This window comes from Hipposideros armiger, unplaced genomic scaffold (genome assembly GCF_001890085.2).
Source record: "Hipposideros armiger isolate ML-2016 unplaced genomic scaffold, ASM189008v1 scaffold_531, whole genome shotgun sequence".
In the NCBI taxonomy this organism is placed as follows: domain Eukaryota; kingdom Metazoa; phylum Chordata; class Mammalia; order Chiroptera; family Hipposideridae; genus Hipposideros; species Hipposideros armiger.
Genome location: NW_017731881.1, coordinates 349,284 through 369,624, shown reverse-complemented (window position 1 = coordinate 369,624; position 20,341 = coordinate 349,284). Strand labels below are relative to the sequence as shown.

General features: G+C 35.0%; 1 protein-coding gene and 1 long non-coding RNA gene across 2 annotated transcripts in view; one reads left to right on the top strand and one right to left on the bottom strand.

The window, feature by feature from the left end:
- Positions 1–15,431, top strand: part of SLC30A4 (solute carrier family 30 member 4) — a 25,977-nt gene extending 10,546 nt beyond the window's left edge. Inside the window, exons 4-8 of the mRNA XM_019668670.1 lie at positions 9,768–9,921; positions 11,374–11,575; positions 12,281–12,386; positions 13,163–13,297; positions 13,926–15,431. Coding sequence (XP_019524215.1) covers positions 9,768–9,921; positions 11,374–11,575; positions 12,281–12,386; positions 13,163–13,297; positions 13,926–14,080 — 752 coding nt within the window. The 3' untranslated portion in view covers positions 14,081–15,431. The remainder of the gene's footprint in view (positions 1–9,767; positions 9,922–11,373; positions 11,576–12,280; positions 12,387–13,162; positions 13,298–13,925) is intronic.
- Positions 1–20,341, bottom strand: part of LOC109396657 (uncharacterized) — a 34,839-nt gene that overhangs the window by 4,698 nt on the left and 9,800 nt on the right. Inside the window, exon 3 of the long non-coding RNA XR_002126881.1 lies at positions 168–246. This is a non-coding gene — a long non-coding RNA (uncharacterized LOC109396657). The remainder of the gene's footprint in view (positions 1–167; positions 247–20,341) is intronic.

Here is a 20,341-nt window from a genome sequence, read left to right as displayed (position 1 = left end):
AGCTGAAGCTTCTAGACTTCTAGTTGAAGACTTCTAGTTGAAAAGAAGTCTTTTTTTATACTCAAATCAGGGTTCTGCAGCCTCATAGCTTGGTTTCCCACCTACTCACTATTCTGCCCTTCCCTACACTGATTATTAGTAACCATTTTAATTAGTTGATCACTTACCTTTCTGGCATTTCCTTCTTACAAAGGATGGTTTCCCTTTTCTTCTGTCCTAAATGTGAAGGGACAACCAAGGATCTTCCTGCAAATGAGAAAAACCAGCAGCATGAAAGAAAATGAACAAAACTAACCTAACAGAAAAATTAGTTCCAGAGAAGAGAGAAGTAACTTATGGAACAAAAGAAAATGTTTTAAATTATCTTATTAACATACTCAGAATAATAAAACAGTAAAATATTTTGAAACAGAAACATAAGAAAAAGCTCTTTGAAACTGAAACATTGCTGAACTTTAAAAAAAATTTTTTTTCAGTAGGATTAGAAAATATAATCAAGAAAGTCTCCCAGAATACAGAACAAAAAAGATAAAAAAACAGGAGGAAAAAGTTAAAAATTATAAAAGCACAATCTAGGAGGTCCAAAGTTGTACTTAAGAACCTCAGAAAAAGAGAACTTGAAAAATAAAAGGAAGTGACTGCTTAATGAGTTAGGGTTTATTTTGGGGTAATGAGCACACTCTGGAATTAGTGGTGATTGTTGCCCAACTTTGTGTGGCTACCAAAAGCCACCGAATTATACACTGTAAAATTGTTAAAATGGTGAATTTTATCTAAATGTTTAAGTCATTTAAAAAAATTAAAGGAAGAGATAGATGAAAATTTAAGACAGAGCTAGATGAATATTTTCCAGCGCTAAGGAGGGACTCAAGCCCTCACACTAGAAGGGCCTTTTGGGTTCTTTGTATTCCAAAACCTTCCGAGGACATATCTAGATATAGCGCTCATTTCCCTTATTCTGTTCTTTTAAGTGGCGATAGTAATGGAAGAAAAACTTACAGTGACTTGGGGAGGATTAAAAAGACAACAAAGATATGTAGACTTGAATAAAGCTATAAACCAAAGCAGTGGCTGTCCCTGTGTTCCACAAAATACCGCTGCTGCTTGCATAATCTAGAAGTTCTGTGGGGAAGGTATGTTTATATCGGACACGTTTAAATAGTGTGCCTCTTGTGACATCTAATATCAAAACCTGGGAATTCGAGTCCTGAAGAACACTGCAGAAGGAATCCCCCTAAGAAACTTCTGCTTTGTTACTGTTGTTGAATTTTGTTTTGTTTTGATGGCATAGAGGGGTAGGAAGGGTTGGTTTTTTATTTGTTGATTTATTTTGTAAATATGTGAAAAATGTTGCAAAAGTCAAAAATTATTTTTTAAAAGAAAAGATTTGTACAGAAGTCTTCAGAGAAGTCTTACCTTTATTCTGTCCCCTCCAACCCACCCTCCCACCCCACTTCTTATTCGTAGCTATTTTAATTCGTTTCTGGCCTATCCTTCCAGCATTTCCTTTTGAAAGTATAAGCAAATACATGTATATGTTCATATCCTGCTCCCTGCTACCCTTTTTTATGAAAAAGGCAGCATACTGTATGTCCAGTTCTAGACTTGGAGGTGTGTGTCTGAATGATAGAAAGTAGTAGTTATCATTTCCTAAATTTATTTATTTTGTGTTTTCTCATAACACTTCATACATGCCTAACAGCATTTACCACATTTTTATAGCTATTTTTTATGAAGCTGTGTCTCCTTCTATACCATGAATTAACTAAATACAAGAACAGATATACTAAACGCTGTTTCTGGCACTAATAAGTGCTATACGTGTAAAAGATTATTAATCAAATTGTTGCATAGTCAGGCTGAGTAAATAAGAATATGAAAACTGTGAAACAGATAATTTAGTATAGCTCATGATCCTCAAGTCATTTGTGTTTGGGGTAAATTAATTTCCATTTGGGAGTAGTGGTATTTTTGAAATTTTGGGATTAAAATATTTGGGACTTGAAAACCTTTGTTTATAATTTTGAAACTGTAGTTCACAAACTATACAAATTTATTTGATCTGTGACATAGCTGCTGGTACAAACCTGATTTATAGGTCCTTCTGACAAATAAAGAAATTAGTCAGAAGAGAGTTTCTTCTTCCTTATCTCAGTCAGGGGCGCATCCTGTTCATTTGTTTGGTACTTACCACTTTAGAGTTTTGTGGTTAAATTGTCTTTGGTTCATATCTGAGATACACAGTTTTACTAGCTATATGGAGAATGACCTTTTGGAGAATAATTTAACTTCTCCCAAGTATGAGTTTCTTCTGTAAAATAGGGATGATAATATTTGTATTGAGAATTATAAAAAATACGTAAAGTAAGGTGGTAAGGTATAAGTACCTAACATGGTACTTGGCACAGAGTCAATTCCCATAAAAGTTAGTTCCAGTCTTCTTTTCCTTCCCTCTTTTACCTGCCAGTATATCATCTTACCTGGACTTTTTATATCTCTCAAAATGATCTATGCTCCAAAATTGCCTGCTTTCCCTTCCCCCCAATCAGAATTCTTATTCTCTCAGCATAACTGCTTCAGCTAGGAGAAAAGTAAAATGATTCACCCTGATGATTAAATAACAATTTTAAAAGAAGTGCTTTTTGACTTGGGTCTTTGGTAACACTTTTGGCAATGTAACAAAATTTATTTTAGCAGAAGTCCTCCAGTCAAGGTGACAGAATTGTAATTTTAGATTTGAAGGGTAAGCCCAAGTGGCTGTCCCAGGAGTCAGTTCCATTCTGTTAGTACTGTCCTTCATGTGATCTCATAGATTGTGTAAAATCATTCAGATTTTTCTTTTTATTTTCTCTATTTATTACTTTATAGTGAGCAACAATAGCAGGTTTTTGTGTGGAAATGGGGAGAACAGGGAAGAAACCATATGTGAGTTATTTTTAAAAGCCTGGATTTATTTAACTGTGGTTATGCCATCTTAGAACTTAATGAAACCACACTGTGGGAGAAATCCCACAAATCTTTAGGAGGAATGACACTATCTCCCAGACAAAGGAACATGCTATTCTAAAGTGAACATCCCCGCCCCCTTGCTTGCCTTCTACTTTTATCCTTCTCTGTGGATTATGAGTGTAATTGACTTTATTTATATATAGCTTTTTTCCAGTTCTTAAGCTGAAGAGGCGTATGGATTAGATAAAGATAGTGATCATGTGAAAGGACAGTAGTAAGCAAAGTTGCCTGTATGTGAAATAAAAAGCAAGATACACACTGTGGTAATGAAATCAGCAGCCTAAGTTAATGACAAAGTGCCCACGCAGGAGGCTTTTATAGCAGTGTGTTCTGAACAAAGGCCTTGGCAGATGTGATGAGGTAGGTACACGGTTATGATGCTAATTCTGCTCCGTTTGTTATTTTATTATTCCCTGATGCTAAAGGAGCCGAAAGTATTCAGCTAAAAAATCTCTTCCCCCACAAACGCAGACCAAAAAAAAAAAATCTCTTCTGTCTCGTTAGTGATTCATTTTAACAACTTCCTCCCACCCCTGACAAGTCCTGCCTATTCATTATTCACATCTTAGTGAGAATTAATTCATATTACATGAACATCTATAGGAAAAGAGTATGCACTTCCTAGAAACGGGAGTTTTACTGTGGCAGGAGGAGGACATGAGTGAGGTAATGAATGTTGGAGAGCCAAAAGTCAACTTGTAGTGCTGGCACCTTGGGGTGGGTAGAGCGACTGGTAAGAAGGCAGGAAATAGGCGATTATTTAGAATAGGAGGTGAGAGGATCCAAAGACAAACTGCACTTTATCTTGGCATTCTAGTGGCTAGAGTGGGCCACTAAAAATCCCATGTGATGTCTGACGCTGAGTACTATAGGGTTGTCTGTGACTGAGTTGAAATAAAAATAGGAATTTGGAAGTCCTAGGCAAATACAGTACAGCCCACTGATTTTTCTTCTGTTTTCTTCTATCTTCTATCTGAAGAAGGTAGAAAAGATAAATCACACAGAAGGAAATAGAAGAGAGACTATATCTCCACTCTTCTTCCCTACTGATTTTTATAGATCTCTGAAATCTGTCTTTAGATATGTACTATATATTGTTCTTCAAGATAATAGACAAATATTTTATAATTCAAGGGAAATGTATTCCTTATTGGCATCATAGCATTAACAAAGTCAACAGTTATGATATAGACCTATACAGCTAGGCAGCACTCACAAACACACAAAAAAGCAAATATGCTTGGGTTGAGTGTGGTTTACATAGGTGAAGCCGACTGTTATTCATTCACTGAATAGGCACTCAATGCTTATTTGTTGAATGAATAATAGTAGAGGGTGGGGAGACAGGCAGTAAATATGTACATAAACACAACATAATCACAAATAGTATTAAATGCTACAAAGAGGAAAGAATAAGATACTATGATGGAGAATAACAGGACAGAGAAGTACTCATTGTTTTTCATGTGAACTTTGAAAACCTCTAGTTTGGCAATTTATAAATGTGTTAAAATGTGCAGTAAACTTTTTTTTATATTTTTTAGTACTATCAAAACTTGATAATCATCTATGTTTTCTCCCATTTAATTTTTTCTCTTACTATTTATTGGCCATTCAAGCCCAAACTATTTATTCTCTGTATGTGAAATCAGGGTGTATTTTCGTCTTTATTAGATCATTTAGCATAACCATTTATTTATATTTCAGCTAAACAAAAAGACCCAAGTGGTGTTATAACAAAAAAATACATATTTACTCATCTTATTCCCCACTCCAATGCTACAGTTCAGCCACGAAGACTAATTTAATTATTTGTGTGTAAAGTAGCAAACTATGTTAAAACTACTATAATAATAGGTTTTTAGAACTTCCATAAAAATCTCATTCAAGAGTTTTTCATTTTTGCTAAATTTCCCTTTAGTCAAGTTGACCTAAAACTAATGGGGTACTTAAAGAAATCTAGTGTTTCAATTGTGAAATTCCTGAGTTTCCTTTAGAAAATGAAAAATCTTAATGTTATGCACTCCTTTTGTCTTGAAAAACTTGACTGTATATTATGTGACCGGAGACCAACCCAGAGCATGAATGAGAAGATTGGAACAAGTCATAATTTGGTTGTTGATTGAAAGCTTCCCTCTTTCTTAAATGTGGGGAGAAAAAACATTTTGCCTATCTATGTTTATCTACATTCCATCATGTTAAAAATACTAGGAAAATTTTTTAAACACTAATTAGTCCTATTCATGATATTTCACCAAAGTTTAATTTATTCACAATGAAAGAGCTTTTTGTTCATTTTTATCAGAATGGTCATATTACTACTATTAGGATTTTTAACTATATAGTATTATCTATGCTTTATATTTCTCAATTATAAATCTCAGCCCTAAAAATCGACTTAAAAATTTTTTCTCCCTTTTGCATTCATCACTTTTCTGGCTAGAAGATATTTTGACAGGTGATTAAAATAAAAAATAACAGATGAATGTCTTTGCTTTTCATCAAGGGAACTAGATATGAGGCACATTCTTTATTAATTGCTGGAAAAGGGATGTCATTGATAGCAGTATCTTGTCATTTGGGAATCTGTAGGAATCAGCCGAATTCCATTACTCTTAACTGTGTGGACAAGCATTGGGATCCCTTTTATGCCACTCAAATGTGGGTGAAAACTGTGATGTGGAAAACTGTGTTTTCAGCTGCAGTAGCCTGATGAACCTTCTACCGGTGGGATACTCCTTGCCAAGGCACTATGTTTCTGCTTTAGTTTGACTTTCATTTTACGTTATTTTGAAGGTCGTTTTGTCTTATCTGAGAGTTCACAAAAAGGTAATTTTAAGTGTTTAGGAAAATTACCCCTAGGGTATGGATTTACCAGATTTAGCACATGCATGCGTGCACATGCGGCTCTTACAGGATGCCCAATATGTCCAAAATACTGCATGGGACATGCTTATATTAAAATATTATTTGTTGTTTATCTGAAATGCAAATTTAACTGGGCAAGCAGTATTTTATCTGGCAGACCTACTAGGGTAACTAGATAACTTATCATCCAAACCAGGACATTTTTTATAGTAAAATGGGGCACTTTTAGTAATTATACTAGGACAATAAGCATAAATTGGGACTGTTCTGGGAAAACTGGAAAGTATGGTCAGCCTAATTATAGGGGGTTTTGAAAGACTTTTTAATTATTGGCTTTAGATTTTCATAAGCAATCACATCTGTATGTCATTAACTTGTATAGCTATGAATATAAATGTAAAGTGTATTGCTTTATAATTTCATATTTAAAAATTTGATTAACTCACCTTAAAAATTATGGTGTCCTAATTGCTAACTTCAACTTTGACATATGATTAAAGTTCTCTTTCTTTTTTTTGGAAGAGCTCGAAAAGGATTGGTATTTTTTAAATACCAATTTTAAAGAGAATTAAAGTTCTCTTTCTTTGTGAGTAAAATGAGGCTGCCACTAGTACATGAGATTTTACAGTTTAAAAAAATTTTTAATTCTTTTCTTTATAATATTTATATATGTTTATTTTATCATCAGCAGGTACAACTTAAGAGAAGAAATTCCATGTATTTTCTGTTTTGTATTTGGCTTAATTCTTCTATTTTAATCTATTTATTTTTTGTTTGGGAGGATTTAGTAAATACATTAAGTACCCTCTTATCTGTAGGGGATACATTCCAACACCCCCAGTAGATGCCTGAAACTATGGATAGTATTGAACCCTATATACTCATATACTATTTTTCCTATACTTAAACCCTGTGATAAAGTTTAATTTATAAATTAGGCATGGTAAGAAATTAACAACAATAATAACAAAATAGAACAATTATAATGATATACTGTAATAAAAGTTATGTGAAAGTGATATCTCTCCCTCTCCCCCCCCCCTCTCATAACCAGTCTCATAACTGAGAGGGCTACTGAGTGACTAATAGTCAGGGAGCATATATACACCATGGATACACTGGACAAAGGGATGATTCACGTCCTGGGTGGGACAGAGCAGAACAGCTTGAGATTTCATCACACTACTCAGAACGGTGTATAATTTAAAACGTAGGAATGGTTTTTACCTGGAATTTTCCATTTAATATTTTCAGACCAAGGTGGTCCATGGATAACTGAAACCGCAAAAAGCAAAACTGCAGATGGGGGGGGACTACAGTAACCTGTTATTTATATTTACAGTAGCTTAACCTTCTTAACTGTGTAGCTTTTTATCTTCCTTTGCTCAACCTAACTTCATTATAAAAATGTATCCATAAATATTTGAATACCTACTATATGCCAGCCACACTGCTGAGTGCTACAATAAATGTGACATAGAATGTTAACTTGGTCGTATTCTCAAGGAGCTTAGAGCCTGGACTTAATACGGTTGTCTCTCCACAGCTTTGTATATTTCAGTTGGTCTTTGCTCTGTTTTCTTCAGCCCTGTGTCTCTTTCAAGATATGATCATTATTAGTATGTTAAGAATAAGTGTACCATGGTTTTGAACAGTAATTGTGTTTTTTTGTCTTATTCCAACATCTGTTCTGTTGATGCACAGTTTATTGGAGTGCTGTCTAAATTAATGAGATGTCTTCAGGAAACAGCTTATAGTTGCTAGATAACTTTTCTGTTATAATTTATAGGTTGGAATTAAAGTGTATCAAAGTCCAGTATACTCGAATTGCCTGAAACCTTTGAGCAATGAGTTGATCCAGATAACCGTTTTCCAGATTGTTTTACCTTTTAACACTTACCAGGATTAATGTCTGGTTCCTCTAAAGGAAAAATTTTCTTTAAAAGTATTTTCTTGCATTTATTGTTTTGTGTGTCAGCACTTGCTTTATATAATGATGTTAGTTGATTATTTTAATATATATTTCACATTGCCCTATTTTTTGTTATTTAGAAAATATATAAAATTGTTTCTACTTTATACTCACATGGTATAACATTCATATGGTATAAAAGCATATATAGTGCAAAGTCATCGCTATCTCCCAATTCCCCATTCTCCTCACCACCAGTTTTTTATCAGTATTTTGTACACCCTCCCATAGACTGCTTATACAGATCATTATTTATATATTCTTTTTTTCCCTTTCATACAGATGGTAACATCATACACACTATTTTGTACTTTGCTTTTTTCACATAACTGTATTTTGGAGATTATTCTATCAGAGCGTAAAGAACCTTGTTCTTTTTTTACAGCTTCATAGTATTCCATGTACAAGTCCTCTACTAGTCACTTTTTAATTGTTTTCCATTATTTGCTGTTATATACTGTGCTTCCCCGAAAATAATACCTAGCCAGAGAAGAAGCTGTAGCATGATTCCTCCAGGATGTGGAGGGGACATACCCCTCATATGAGGGTTTTATGACCTGTTTCAGGGAGAAGGGTGCCTTTTCCACAAACTCCTTCAGCTTAAAATATTCAGTATGCCAAGGCGCCATATTTTGGCACCTAAAATCATGCTATGGCTTCTTTTCTGGCTAGGTCTTATTTTCGGGGAAATGGTACAATGCTTGATGAATAGCTTCATAACATACCTCATTTTATGCATGTGCAATTCAATTGGCATGAGTGTGTATATCATTCCTAGAAGAAGAATTCCTGGGTCAGACTGCACTCATGAATACTTGCATGCCTAGAAAATGTCTTTGTTTTTATTTAGTCTAAAAGTAATACATTTGTGGTTAAAAACTTAAAACATTTCAAACATTACTGAAAAGAATAAAGTGAAAAATAAATTCTCCAAGTGCCTACTCCCACTTCCCAGATGTCACAATTCTAGTTTTTCTTATGATTATCAATTTGCCTAATTTTTGTTTTTCTTTTTTTATATAAATGGCTATATGGTATCCCATTATATGTATATACCATAATTTATCCATTAAGTTCCAAACTCATTGGTGGACATTTAAGATGTCTCCAGACCTTTTTTGATACTATACACAAACTTACAGTGAAAACCCTGTAGATATTTTTGCATACATATGGATGTGTTTCTATCAATATTGTAGATTCCTAAAATTAAGGAATACATGCATTTGAAACTTTGATTAGTTGTACTAACTGCTTTCCAAAAAGATAGTTCCATTTGATCCTTCCACCAGAATATCCTTGTTAACTCTGGCTGTTATCAAACTTTTTAATCTGCCAATTTAGTAAGGGCCAAAAAGGAATTTTATTCTTATTTGAATTTCTTGCATTATTATTAATTTTTTTAAATTAGCCATTTCTGTTTATTTATGCCCTTCATCCATTTTTCTTACAATTTGCTCACTTCGTTATTGATTTGTAAGTGTACTTGTCTATTAGGAAATTAACCTGTGATCATGTATGTTACAAATATTTTTTCTCAGTTTTTCATTTTTTACCATGTGTATGGTCTGTGAAATACATAATTTGACCCTAAAGAGATGAGGGGAAGGTGGGGAGTGGTAGGAGTATTAGTGGAGAAGCCAGACCAAACTACTAAACTTTTTAAATAAAAATATATATTTATGTTGTATACCTGAAACTAACAATAAGGTTGATTATATGTCAGTTATACCACAATAAAAAGTTCTATATCAAACAACTAAAAAGTTTTTAAAGAAAAATAACATGACAAAAATGATATAGTACTTTTATCTCCTTAGGAAAGAAGATATAAATAAATGATTGTACAGCGTTCAGTTTTTATGAAGTGTAATAACCATGCTGCAAATACATTTGTTTTTTATATTTTTCCCTCCAGAGGTTTTGTCAGCTATGATTAGTGTGCTGTTGGTGTATATACTTATGGGATTCCTCCTATATGAAGCTGTCCAAAGAACTATCCATATGAAATATGAAATAAATGGAGATATAATGCTCATTACCGCAGCTGTCGGAGTTGCAGTTAATGTAATGTAAGCTCTATTTTTTTTTTAATTTAATAGGCTTTACTGTAATTTTAGAGAAATTTAGGTTCACAGCAAAATTGAGGGGAAGGCACAGAGATTTCCCATGTAGCCCCTCCCCACACATGTACAGCCTCCGCCATTATCAACATCCCTCACCAGAGTGATACACTTGTTACAATTGATGAACCTACACTGACACATCATTATCACCCCAAGTCCATAGTTTACATTAAGGTTCACTCTGGGTGTTGTACATTAGATGGGTTTGTACAAATTATAATATGCATCCACCATGACAATGACATGTGTCATACACTCTGTATTATTTTCACATTAACATTTTAAAATACTGTGAACTTAGAAACTATTATACATGCATTCAGTAATGTGCAGTGATATTTTAATATAATTATATAGTACATAAGTTTTTCTTATAAATGTTAATAAAACGCTGTTGGAATTATAAATTCCTCATTAGTTTGCTCAGTGATACTGAAGTTTACTACCAATCAGGAATTTAATTAGGACAAACTTTTTTTTAATTTAATTTTTATAATACTTTTATGTTAATGAGATTTTTATTTTAAACTATCAACTTTTTTTTCCTAAAAACTATTAAATTTTTCAGCTTTATACTTAATCGTTTGGATCATAGGTCAGCAAACTTTTTCTGCAAAGGGCCAGATACTAAATATCTGGGCTTTTAGAGCCATACAGTCTCTTTTGCAGCTACTCCACTCAGCTGTTATAGAACAAAAGCAGCCACATTCAGTATGTAAACAAATGAGCATGGCTGTGTTCCAGTAAAACTTTACTTAACAAACACAGGCAGTGGGCCACATGTGGTCTACAGACCATGGTTTGCCAGTCCGTCCTAGTGGCTTCCATTTGTACCTACAATAAAATCAGAAATCCTTCCAAAGCCTTTTCAGTAAGATCCTGTGCACCAGTCCAGCTCATCTCCTAGCGCTCTTGCTCACTTTATTTTTGCCACAATGGCTGTCTTGCTTTTTTAAAGCACATGCAGCAGATTTTCATCTCAGGGCCTTTGCCCTGGTGTTCCTTCTGCCTCGAACACTCTTTCACTACAACTTGCTTCCTGATTTCATTCAAATCTCTGCTCAGAGGGAATCGAAGAAAGGCCTTCTCTAACAACTCCCCATCACCCTCCATCCCCCTTGCAATGCTTTTCTTCAAAGCATTCTCATTGCCAGTACATTGGGTATTTATTTGTTTACTTCTCAGCCTTTCCCTACTAGAACATAAGCTCTGTCGGGGTAGGGATATATCTGTCTTATTCACTGTTTTGACCCCAGCATCTAAAACAGTACCTGATACATAATAGGTGCTCAAATATTTTTTAAATGAATGAGTTCCATGTTGCCTCATTAGTGTATGATTAGTAACAAATATTTTTATCATTAATATCAGGAAGAAAATTATGTTTTCTTTTAACAGAATGGGGTTTCTGTTGAACCAGTCTGGTCACCATCATGCCCATTCCCACTCTCCGCCTCCAAATTCCCCTTCCACGAGTTCCGGATGTGGACGCAGCCATGGGCAGGATAGCCTGGCAGTGAGAGCTGCCTTTGTACACGCTTTGGGGGACTTGGTACAGAGTGTCGGAGTGCTAATAGCTGCATACATCATACGATTCAAGGTAATATGAGTGCTAATGTTTCTGCTTTAAAGTATATATAATTTCGACATTAAAACTAAAGGTGATTGTGTTTTATCAGCATACTGGACACCAGGGCCAGTCCTATTCAGGTTGCATTTACATAAGCGTAAGTGAGCCACCAGGATAGCTCTTTTGTTAGTACTAAACACAATAGTGTCACATCACAAGGTAACTTATCTGTAGCTGCCTTTGGTCATGCCTTCACTGGAGAACTCAGTTTTAAGCCTTGTCACTGAACTGCCAGGTATGGAATGGGCACTGGAGTGAATTCCAGAGATCTGGGTTCTAGTCTGGACTCTGCCATTAATACTTTAAACTTGAGCAAGTCACTCAATTCGAAATTTGAGTTCCTTTTTCTTTAATATGAAGGGCTTAAATCAGATTGATGGCTGCTAAAACTCCTTCCCACTCTGATATTCTGTGGTTCTGGGCTGAAGATTTAGAGAAGGCACAGAGGAAAACAATAGAACAAACACTTAAACTTCTGGAAATAGGTCCCACAAGGAAAGACATTTAAACAATCTAGGAAAGAGGGAAGACATTTCTCAATTGCAATATCCAAGTTTTGAAGGTATTCTCCAGTCCTGCTAAAGAACAGGGGACAGAGGATGGCTTACTTTGCTTTACGGTCTGTTTTATGTCTGTCAGTATTTAATCACACAATCTTGATCAATCATCTTACAGCCAGAATACAAGATTGCTGATCCCATCTGTACATACGTATTTTCATTACTTGTGGCTTTTACAACATTCCGCATCATATGGGACACAGTAGTTATAATACTCGAAGGTAAGATCTCACTAATATCCTCACTGTCGATTTATTACTTCCCTAATTCAGATTGGGGGTGGGGGAGACATTTAGGGCAGGAGCCATTCTTTTTCTTTGTTTCTGCTGATACTTAACAAGGCTACGGTAACACCACCTTCCATGTATATAACATACAAGAACCCATGTCCTTCCCATCTGATCCTTATAATAGCTAGGAAAAGTTGGTAAGGCACATGTTGTTATCCCTATTTACCAACAAGAAAATTGAGGTTCAGAGGGGTAGCATAACTTGAGTAAGGTCATACTGCTAACACACTATGGAGCTACGACAAGAATGCAACTGTTTTGATTCTTAACGCAAGTATATTTAGGGGTTTATTTATTAATTCCTTAATTTCCATTTACCTTGCTACTTTGTTATATTTTTAGCACCCCTGCCTTACTAATATTAAGTATAAGCATGTAAATACAAGTTCTCAAAAGTAAATTTATCATCATTGGATGTTCCTCTTTTTTTTTTTTTGTCTATCCTAGCTTACTAGTTAGATGAAATACTATGGTTTAACATCCCTTTTTAGTGAGAATGAACATTTTTAAAGTAGTTATTAACCTCTTATGTATATCCTGCTATATGTGTACATGTTTTAAAGTATTAATATATTTTAAAATGTTCATTTAAATTGAATTTGGTAAAGCCATTTGGTTTTTTTGTTTTTAAAAAGCATCCTATTCATAATGTATAACTTTTCCCCCAAATATATGTTACTTATAAATGATATATTCTGAACTAATAGGTGTACCGAGGAATCTGAATGTAGACTATATCAAAGAAGCCTTGATGAAAATAGACGATGTACATTCTGTGGAAGATTTAAACATATGGTCTCTCACTTCAGGAAAACCCACTGCCATAGTCCACATCCAGCTAAGTATGTTGCTGATGGTAAATGCTGGGATTGGTGGACTCCTATCCTGGGACTTAAACATTTGTGTTATAATTAAGTAGGAATACTTTTCTGCTGGAAAGATTTGTTTTAAGGGAGGTGTGGGCTCTTCAAAACGTGAGTTGCAGGTCAGTATTGATAGCACAGCAATAATTTTTTATCTCTTTGAGATGAGACATTACAAGTAGATTTTTGCCTTCAGATTAAAGGCATTAAGTATATTTACCATGTTTTTTCTACATAAGAAAAGTTAGACCCTATGTTTTTATTTCTTTATATCATTTCAAAGATTGATGCTTTTTATTGTTTATCAAAATGGTACATGCATGTGGTTTATAAAAGAAAAAGTACAAAAGATGAAAGACTTGTAATTGATTTCAGTATTCTGTCCCTACCTGATAGTGGACTGGAGAGACTGGGATAATGGCTATTCAGGCTTTGTAAACTGACACACTTCTCTAACAGAGGAGCTTCAAGAGAGTAGAAATCAAACTAATAAAACTATGTTCACAGTAGTTTGCTTTTTCAACTAAGGTAGTTTTTTCCCTGTGTCTTATTCACTAATGTGTAACTAGGTACAATGAATAGTAATGATATTTTCTTGACATTGCAGTTCCTGGAAGTTCATCTAAATGGGAGGAAGTACAGTCCAAAGCAAAGCTTTTGTTATTGAACACATTTGGCATGTATAAATGTACTATTCAGCTTCAGAGTTACAGGCAAGAAGTGGGCAGAACTTGTGCAAATTGTCAGAGATCCAGCCCCTAATTTTAGTTGTTTGGGGACTACTTTCTGCCTTATTTAGCCTGCAGTCACAGACTCGAGAGCAATAAATGCACACCTACATGAGAAAATGGAACCCCTGACAGCTGTGTTCACATCACACACCGGTCTCGCAGTCAGCCTGACAGTGTGTTTCTGTTTTTGGTAAAATGAGACTTTACCATGATTTTCAGATGAAGATGTTTCTAAAACACTGTTTACAGAATGAGACGTGACTCTACAGATACCTCATTAGAAGACAATCCAAGACCATACTTCGTTAATTATGACAGAGTACATGTCTTAAAGGAAGCATCAAGAGTTCTGCATTTGCATTTAAAAATACTTTTCAAAGACCATTTTATATCAAGCCAGTGCTGGAAAACCGATATTTTGTAACGTAATCTTGACACCCAGCTTCTAGAATTTGACACCTAGCTCTCTTTTTACAGAAATTATTTCTCAACAGATTTCAGAAAGTACTAGTAATTATCCAGAGTGGAATAAGCATGTATTCCTAAGTGTCTCAGAGATGTTTTATTTCAAAAATAAGTCTTAATGTTATTGTTATAGTATACTTTATATAAACAACTTTTTCCAGATTTTACAGGGCTTTGAATCTCAAAGTTAACATTTTTGGTTATTTGTAATCTTATCAGAACCAAATCTTTACATATTGTGGTCAATGTCATTAAATTATTTAGGAAATATTTTCAATATTAATCTGAATGGCAGAAGTTAATCTTAAACTCAAGTTGCTATACGATAATTTAAACAAAATATAGGAGTGAGGATGGAGTGCAGAGTTTTAGATTTAAGTCTTCCTAAAATCACTTTTATTGTTCATGGAATTTATCTTTACTTATGAACAGCAAGAGACTGCAAAATGTAAACAATGATGTTCTGTCCTCTTAAGAACTGCCTTACATTTTGTACAGAAAGTTTGCTTGGTTCTTTGCTTCCTGCCACCATACTAATCCGTGTGTGCCCTTTCAGGGTAGAACACTGGAGGGCTAAGGTTCAGTTTGTAATACCCACCTCTCATATGTAGATCAACTACACTCTTCTGGAGAGAATTTCTCTTCCATGATGTGGGTTAGGGATGCTCCGGGGACTCCAGAAACCCTAAGATATTTTTAAGGTTTTCCAATAATAACCATAGCAGAAATGCTCAAAGGGATTGGGTAAGATATTATTACTCTGAGAAAACAAAAATTTTAAGGGTTTTTGACTCTGTGTGTGTGTGTGTGTGTGTGTGTGTGTGTGTGTGTGTGTGTGTGAAAGTGTGTGAAAGCACTGATATAAGATGGACATTATGTTTTAGGGAGGCTAAGCATAAATATTTTCAAACCAAAAACAACCTAACTGATAACAGTTTTTTAAAAAAGGAAACTGCGAATCTCCATGTTTCATTTTGCAACTGTTGGTTTTGAAATTATACACATTAAGAATTCATTTTCAACAGAGAATCAGAGTAAAGTAACAACGTACCAGACAGGTTATAAGCTGAAATCATAGTAGATAAGCATGCAGATAACTTAGAATATAAATGAAGAATAGGAAACAGATTGCCTTTTTCTACCAAGTACTGCACTATAAGTAAACCTAAGCTAAAACCTGGATTTACCTAAAAGATTGTTAAGAGTTGATGGTATCCAATAAAAGAGTTGATGAGGGTTAATGGTGCCTAATAAATAATAAAGCCCAGAGTTTGTTGAATTGAATTGAAAAATGTATGGGATTCTTATTGTGAGTCCATTTAAAATAATGATTAATTTTTCAAAAATTTCAGGAGCATATAAACTGTTTAAATCAAAATACGCTTAAATATAGAAAGCAAGTAAGAATAAATGAGAGGCATTTCAGTGCACATCTGGGCACTTATGAAAGGAAAAGAATATTCATTATATGTTAATGGATTTTCTCATATTTGCAGTTTTTCCCATATATACTGAACTTGTTTCTTGTGACTTTCCTTTCTGTTAAATAGATGTCTGACTTTTCACATCGAACTGTTCTTTGAAAAGTTATTGGATAAAACAATCTAAAATCCATTTGAGGATTCAAAAGGATCCTTTTGTAAAATGCAGAAACACTGAAAACGTTTGTAAATCTTAATTGTCATGTTCTGGTTAAAGTGAGGTACACATGAAGTTTCCTGTGCTTTGCTTTTTGTAGCAAGAACTACAGGTTTTGTACTTGTACTTTACCAAGTCTGTGAGATAGATTTAACTTCCTTAACTTGACAGAACCTGTGGCCTCAGCAGATGCGAGCAGGCGCACACAGCTTCCCACACAGCGTTCAGTCTGCCCTTCAGCCACGCAGCTGCTGCCAGGAGTCACACCCCTTGGCCTGCTCCCAGACAAAGAGCTCCCCACTGTCCTGTGAAAAGCTGGCTGAGTGTGGAAAAACACCTGGGTTCATTTTGCACTGGGAAAACAGACCCCAACATCTAAACTGGGCAGTTCTTAAGTGCGATGTGTTTTAATTAACATTTGCAAATAATCAGAGTTTCTTGTGTCCAGAAACCTGTGTTTCCTGACCCTGGCCAGATGCAGCCTTTTGATTTATTTTAGGAAAAGGCCTATTGTTTCATTAATGACCATGCTGCCTTAGAAGTACAAGGCGGGGAATTTAGTTGAATAAGGCTTATTTCAGAGCTTTGAGGTGCAGACCCAGAAGCGACTGTAATTCCTAGTACATTTTCCACCAGCCACAACTTGCAGCTGTCATCAGTATTGTTTGCCAAGTCTCTGGAGTTCTTATTTTGCCGTTCCTCTGTCAACTGTTTGATGCTTTATTTCAAGTTTCTAAAATGAAGTTTCCTGCTCTTAGGAGTCTCAGTGTTCTGGTTTCTGGTTTTGTCTCTTGAACCCAGAGGTCCTCCTGACAGTGTTTGTCTTGAATAGAATTTTCCCAGGCTAGACACAGGGAAGATCAGATACAGGAGCTTCCCTTTCATTTCAATGTGAGAAAAGACCACCTTTCAGAAACAAAGCCCACTTAGAAAAATGTTTCTAGATGGGGAGGAGCCTTTTTTTCAACAGCTGACTGATCCAGAGTGTCTGCACACTGAACTTCACAGAACAAGTGACAGAAATAGACTCTACTGTGCAACCACAGCCTCTGGGTTGTCTCAAACAACCACTCTCACTGCTTTAGGAGAGAATCATTCACTGCTGAAACAAGCACAACTCACTACATTTATTTTCTTTCTCTGCATTTATATTAATTGGTTCATCATAACGAATCAGGTGTTCTTAGGGAATTTGAGCCCCTTTGGAATAAGGTGTTAGGCAATTTTTCTGTTGACTGTACCTTACATACAGTAAAGTTAAAGTTACAGGATGTGTTCCTAGATATAAGATTAGTTCATTTGGTTCGGTTTGCCTTTGAACCAAGCTTAGCTCATGAGCCAGTTGGGTATTAGTCACAAATGAATAGTGACACCTCCGTATATGTATATGCTGTCCGGAAGGGAGGCAAGTTTGATCTTCAAGTCATCGATTAACCAAAATACCATTTGCAAACCATAACTACAGTTCTGTCATATAGATCCCACCAGACAGGGCTTCAGACTTGTTTTACACATCGCCAGTCAGGGAGATGGTGATGTTGGTAGGAATATGCAAATTGGAGGGAAGTTGTGGGAGTTTCTCAGTATTGAAGTGTGTGTGTGTGTGTGTGCGCGCGCACGCGCGCACGCGTGCGTGCGCGGGTACCATCAGGCCAGCCTGTCATTGAATTTTCGCTTACAAAGGGTCTAACTTGTTTTTCTAATCATATTGTGAGTACCAACAAACAGTTTCTGATTTGGGGTAATATTGAAAAACATTTATGGAGATACTTTCAGTTTAATCTCTGATAGTGTCAATTTAAGTATATTAAATTAAGTATATTCTAAAATAACTGCAACACAAAATTGAAATGTGCCAGTAAGTTCGCTTTGCACCTGGAAGATACTGTATATCTGGAAAGCTTATGCTTCTCTAAGTAAATATTTTATTAAGTAAGCCATATCGCAGTTTAAGAAATTGTATATACTTCTCCATATACCCCTTCAGAAACCAGGTATTTTGCATATGATTGATTTTAGAAAGATTTTGAAGCTGGGGTTTGTCCATGTAATTTAAAATCAAAGTATATATATATGTATATGTACTGTATTTGCAATTTTTAAATTGTAATTTCCTACACATTTATTAAATAAAGTACTGTTTGGCCGTGTGGTTTATTAAAAAATGAAAATGTACAGTCCCTTAAATGTCTAGGTTTTTTTTTTAATTGATTAAGTAATAGTAGGTCTTGAAACATACTCTTCTTAAAAACAAAAGCATTAGAAAATACATGATAGCCTATCTGGTATTATAATTTCAGATTGTAATGCCCTCTTGGATATTTAAAAAATAAGCCTGAAAAAAAATCTTCCAGATAGGGTAAAAATGATACTAAAAAAAACTTTACCTTTTTATTTTATATCAGTCAATTTTTAATGTCCCCCCAGCCCCAGCAACAATGGCAGAAAGGAAAGAAAGATTGGTGAGGACCATCATGAAATCTAAGAGTAATGACTTAACGACGTTCCAAGAGAGTAGACCAGGGTGGGGGTCAGCAAACTACGCCTCATGGGCCCAAAGAACTGAGAATGGTTTTTATTTTTAAAGGTTTTTTTTTAAAATCAGAATAATAGTTATAATATTTTGTGATGTGAAAGTTATGTGAGCTTTAAATTTCAGTGTGTAAATAAAGTGTTTCTTGAACACAGCCACACTCATTTGATTACGTGTTGTCACCGGACACTTTCCTGTGCAGTGGCAGATTGAGTAGTTGCGACAAACATAACACATGTCCTATCTGTCCAGAAGAAGTTTGTCACCCCCAGTGTGCCCTGCTGTACTCTGTGATGGCTGTTACAGCATGTGTGGATGCAGCCAGCCCTCTGGAGCTAACTTAGGAGTTCTGTGACTGGTCCATCTGAGGATACCTGAGTCATCAAAGGTTTTTACCTTCCCTTGACCTTTTTTCTATATTCCCTTTGGAGTTGGGGCAGAAATATAGGAAAAGAGTAACAGAATTTCATATATTATCTACGTACCATATGCTCTAACATTCACTAGCAAGGCAGATTCCTGCCCAGACCACCATGATCACCAGAATCATTTATCAGTATTTTTCAACATAAAGCTTATTCACCTGATTTTTGGATTTTTCGCTGAAGTTAATGACAAAAATAAAGGAAATAAAAATGTATGTATATTGAGTACCTTTTGTAATTTGTGCCAACTAGGAGCTCACAGATGAAAAATAACATTTTATCTGCTAAATTAGATGAAAATGATTATCAGGCTTTTAAAATAGTATGTTCTTTAAAGTTTTCCAGTTACCTAGAAAAAGACTCAACTACTTTTGAAAATATAAAATACAGTCCTAGATAAGTTATACTAGTAAATAAATGTTGCATATTATTTGATTATCTACCTAGCTATATTTCTATTTTGATGTGTCATTTTTTTGGTTCATGTCAGATGCTAAAATCTAATTTGGGGTACTAGTCTTACAAGCTCTTGTTTATGCTAAACTTTTAGCTTTATTTAATACACTAGTACAATAATATTTTGGGTTGTAATTCAGTTCCAACCATGATCTATTATAATTGCTATAAACTATAGACTAAGTATAACTAGGAGGTATGAAGCCTTATGACTAAATATCATCTCTACATTGATCATGTGTTTAAGATGAGGAGGTTTTAAAATCCAGCCTTCTGTGAATATCACCAAAGATCTCAATCATTGTCAAGTGGCATTCTGGTTTAAGGTGCTCATGGGACTTTTACAGAACATACACTATAAAGTTTGGCTTATGGGTATTACCTAATAAACACAAATATTATACTTTGTGAGTTACCAATAGCTTTCGTGTCTCCTGTCCTGGACTTTTCAAAAACTTTTTCTGATTTGACTTTCAAATTCCTTTGTGTTTCACTTGCCAGTTCCTGCATTTTGGTCTGTGAGGTTTTGTTTTTAACATTTTTGTTCACTTTAACAAAATGCTGACACTATGGAAAAAGATATGTGGGGGTTGGTTTTTCTCCAAAATATATTAAGCTATTTCTTGGTAAGGAGGATTTTTTTTTTAAAGATTTTTATTGGGGAATTGGGATGGGAACAGTGCTGGGGAATTGGGGAAAGGGGAACAGACAAGTTGCTGTCGTTTTGTTCTTCAGTCTAGTTGTGGAGGACATTGCTTCACTGGCCCAAGTTGAC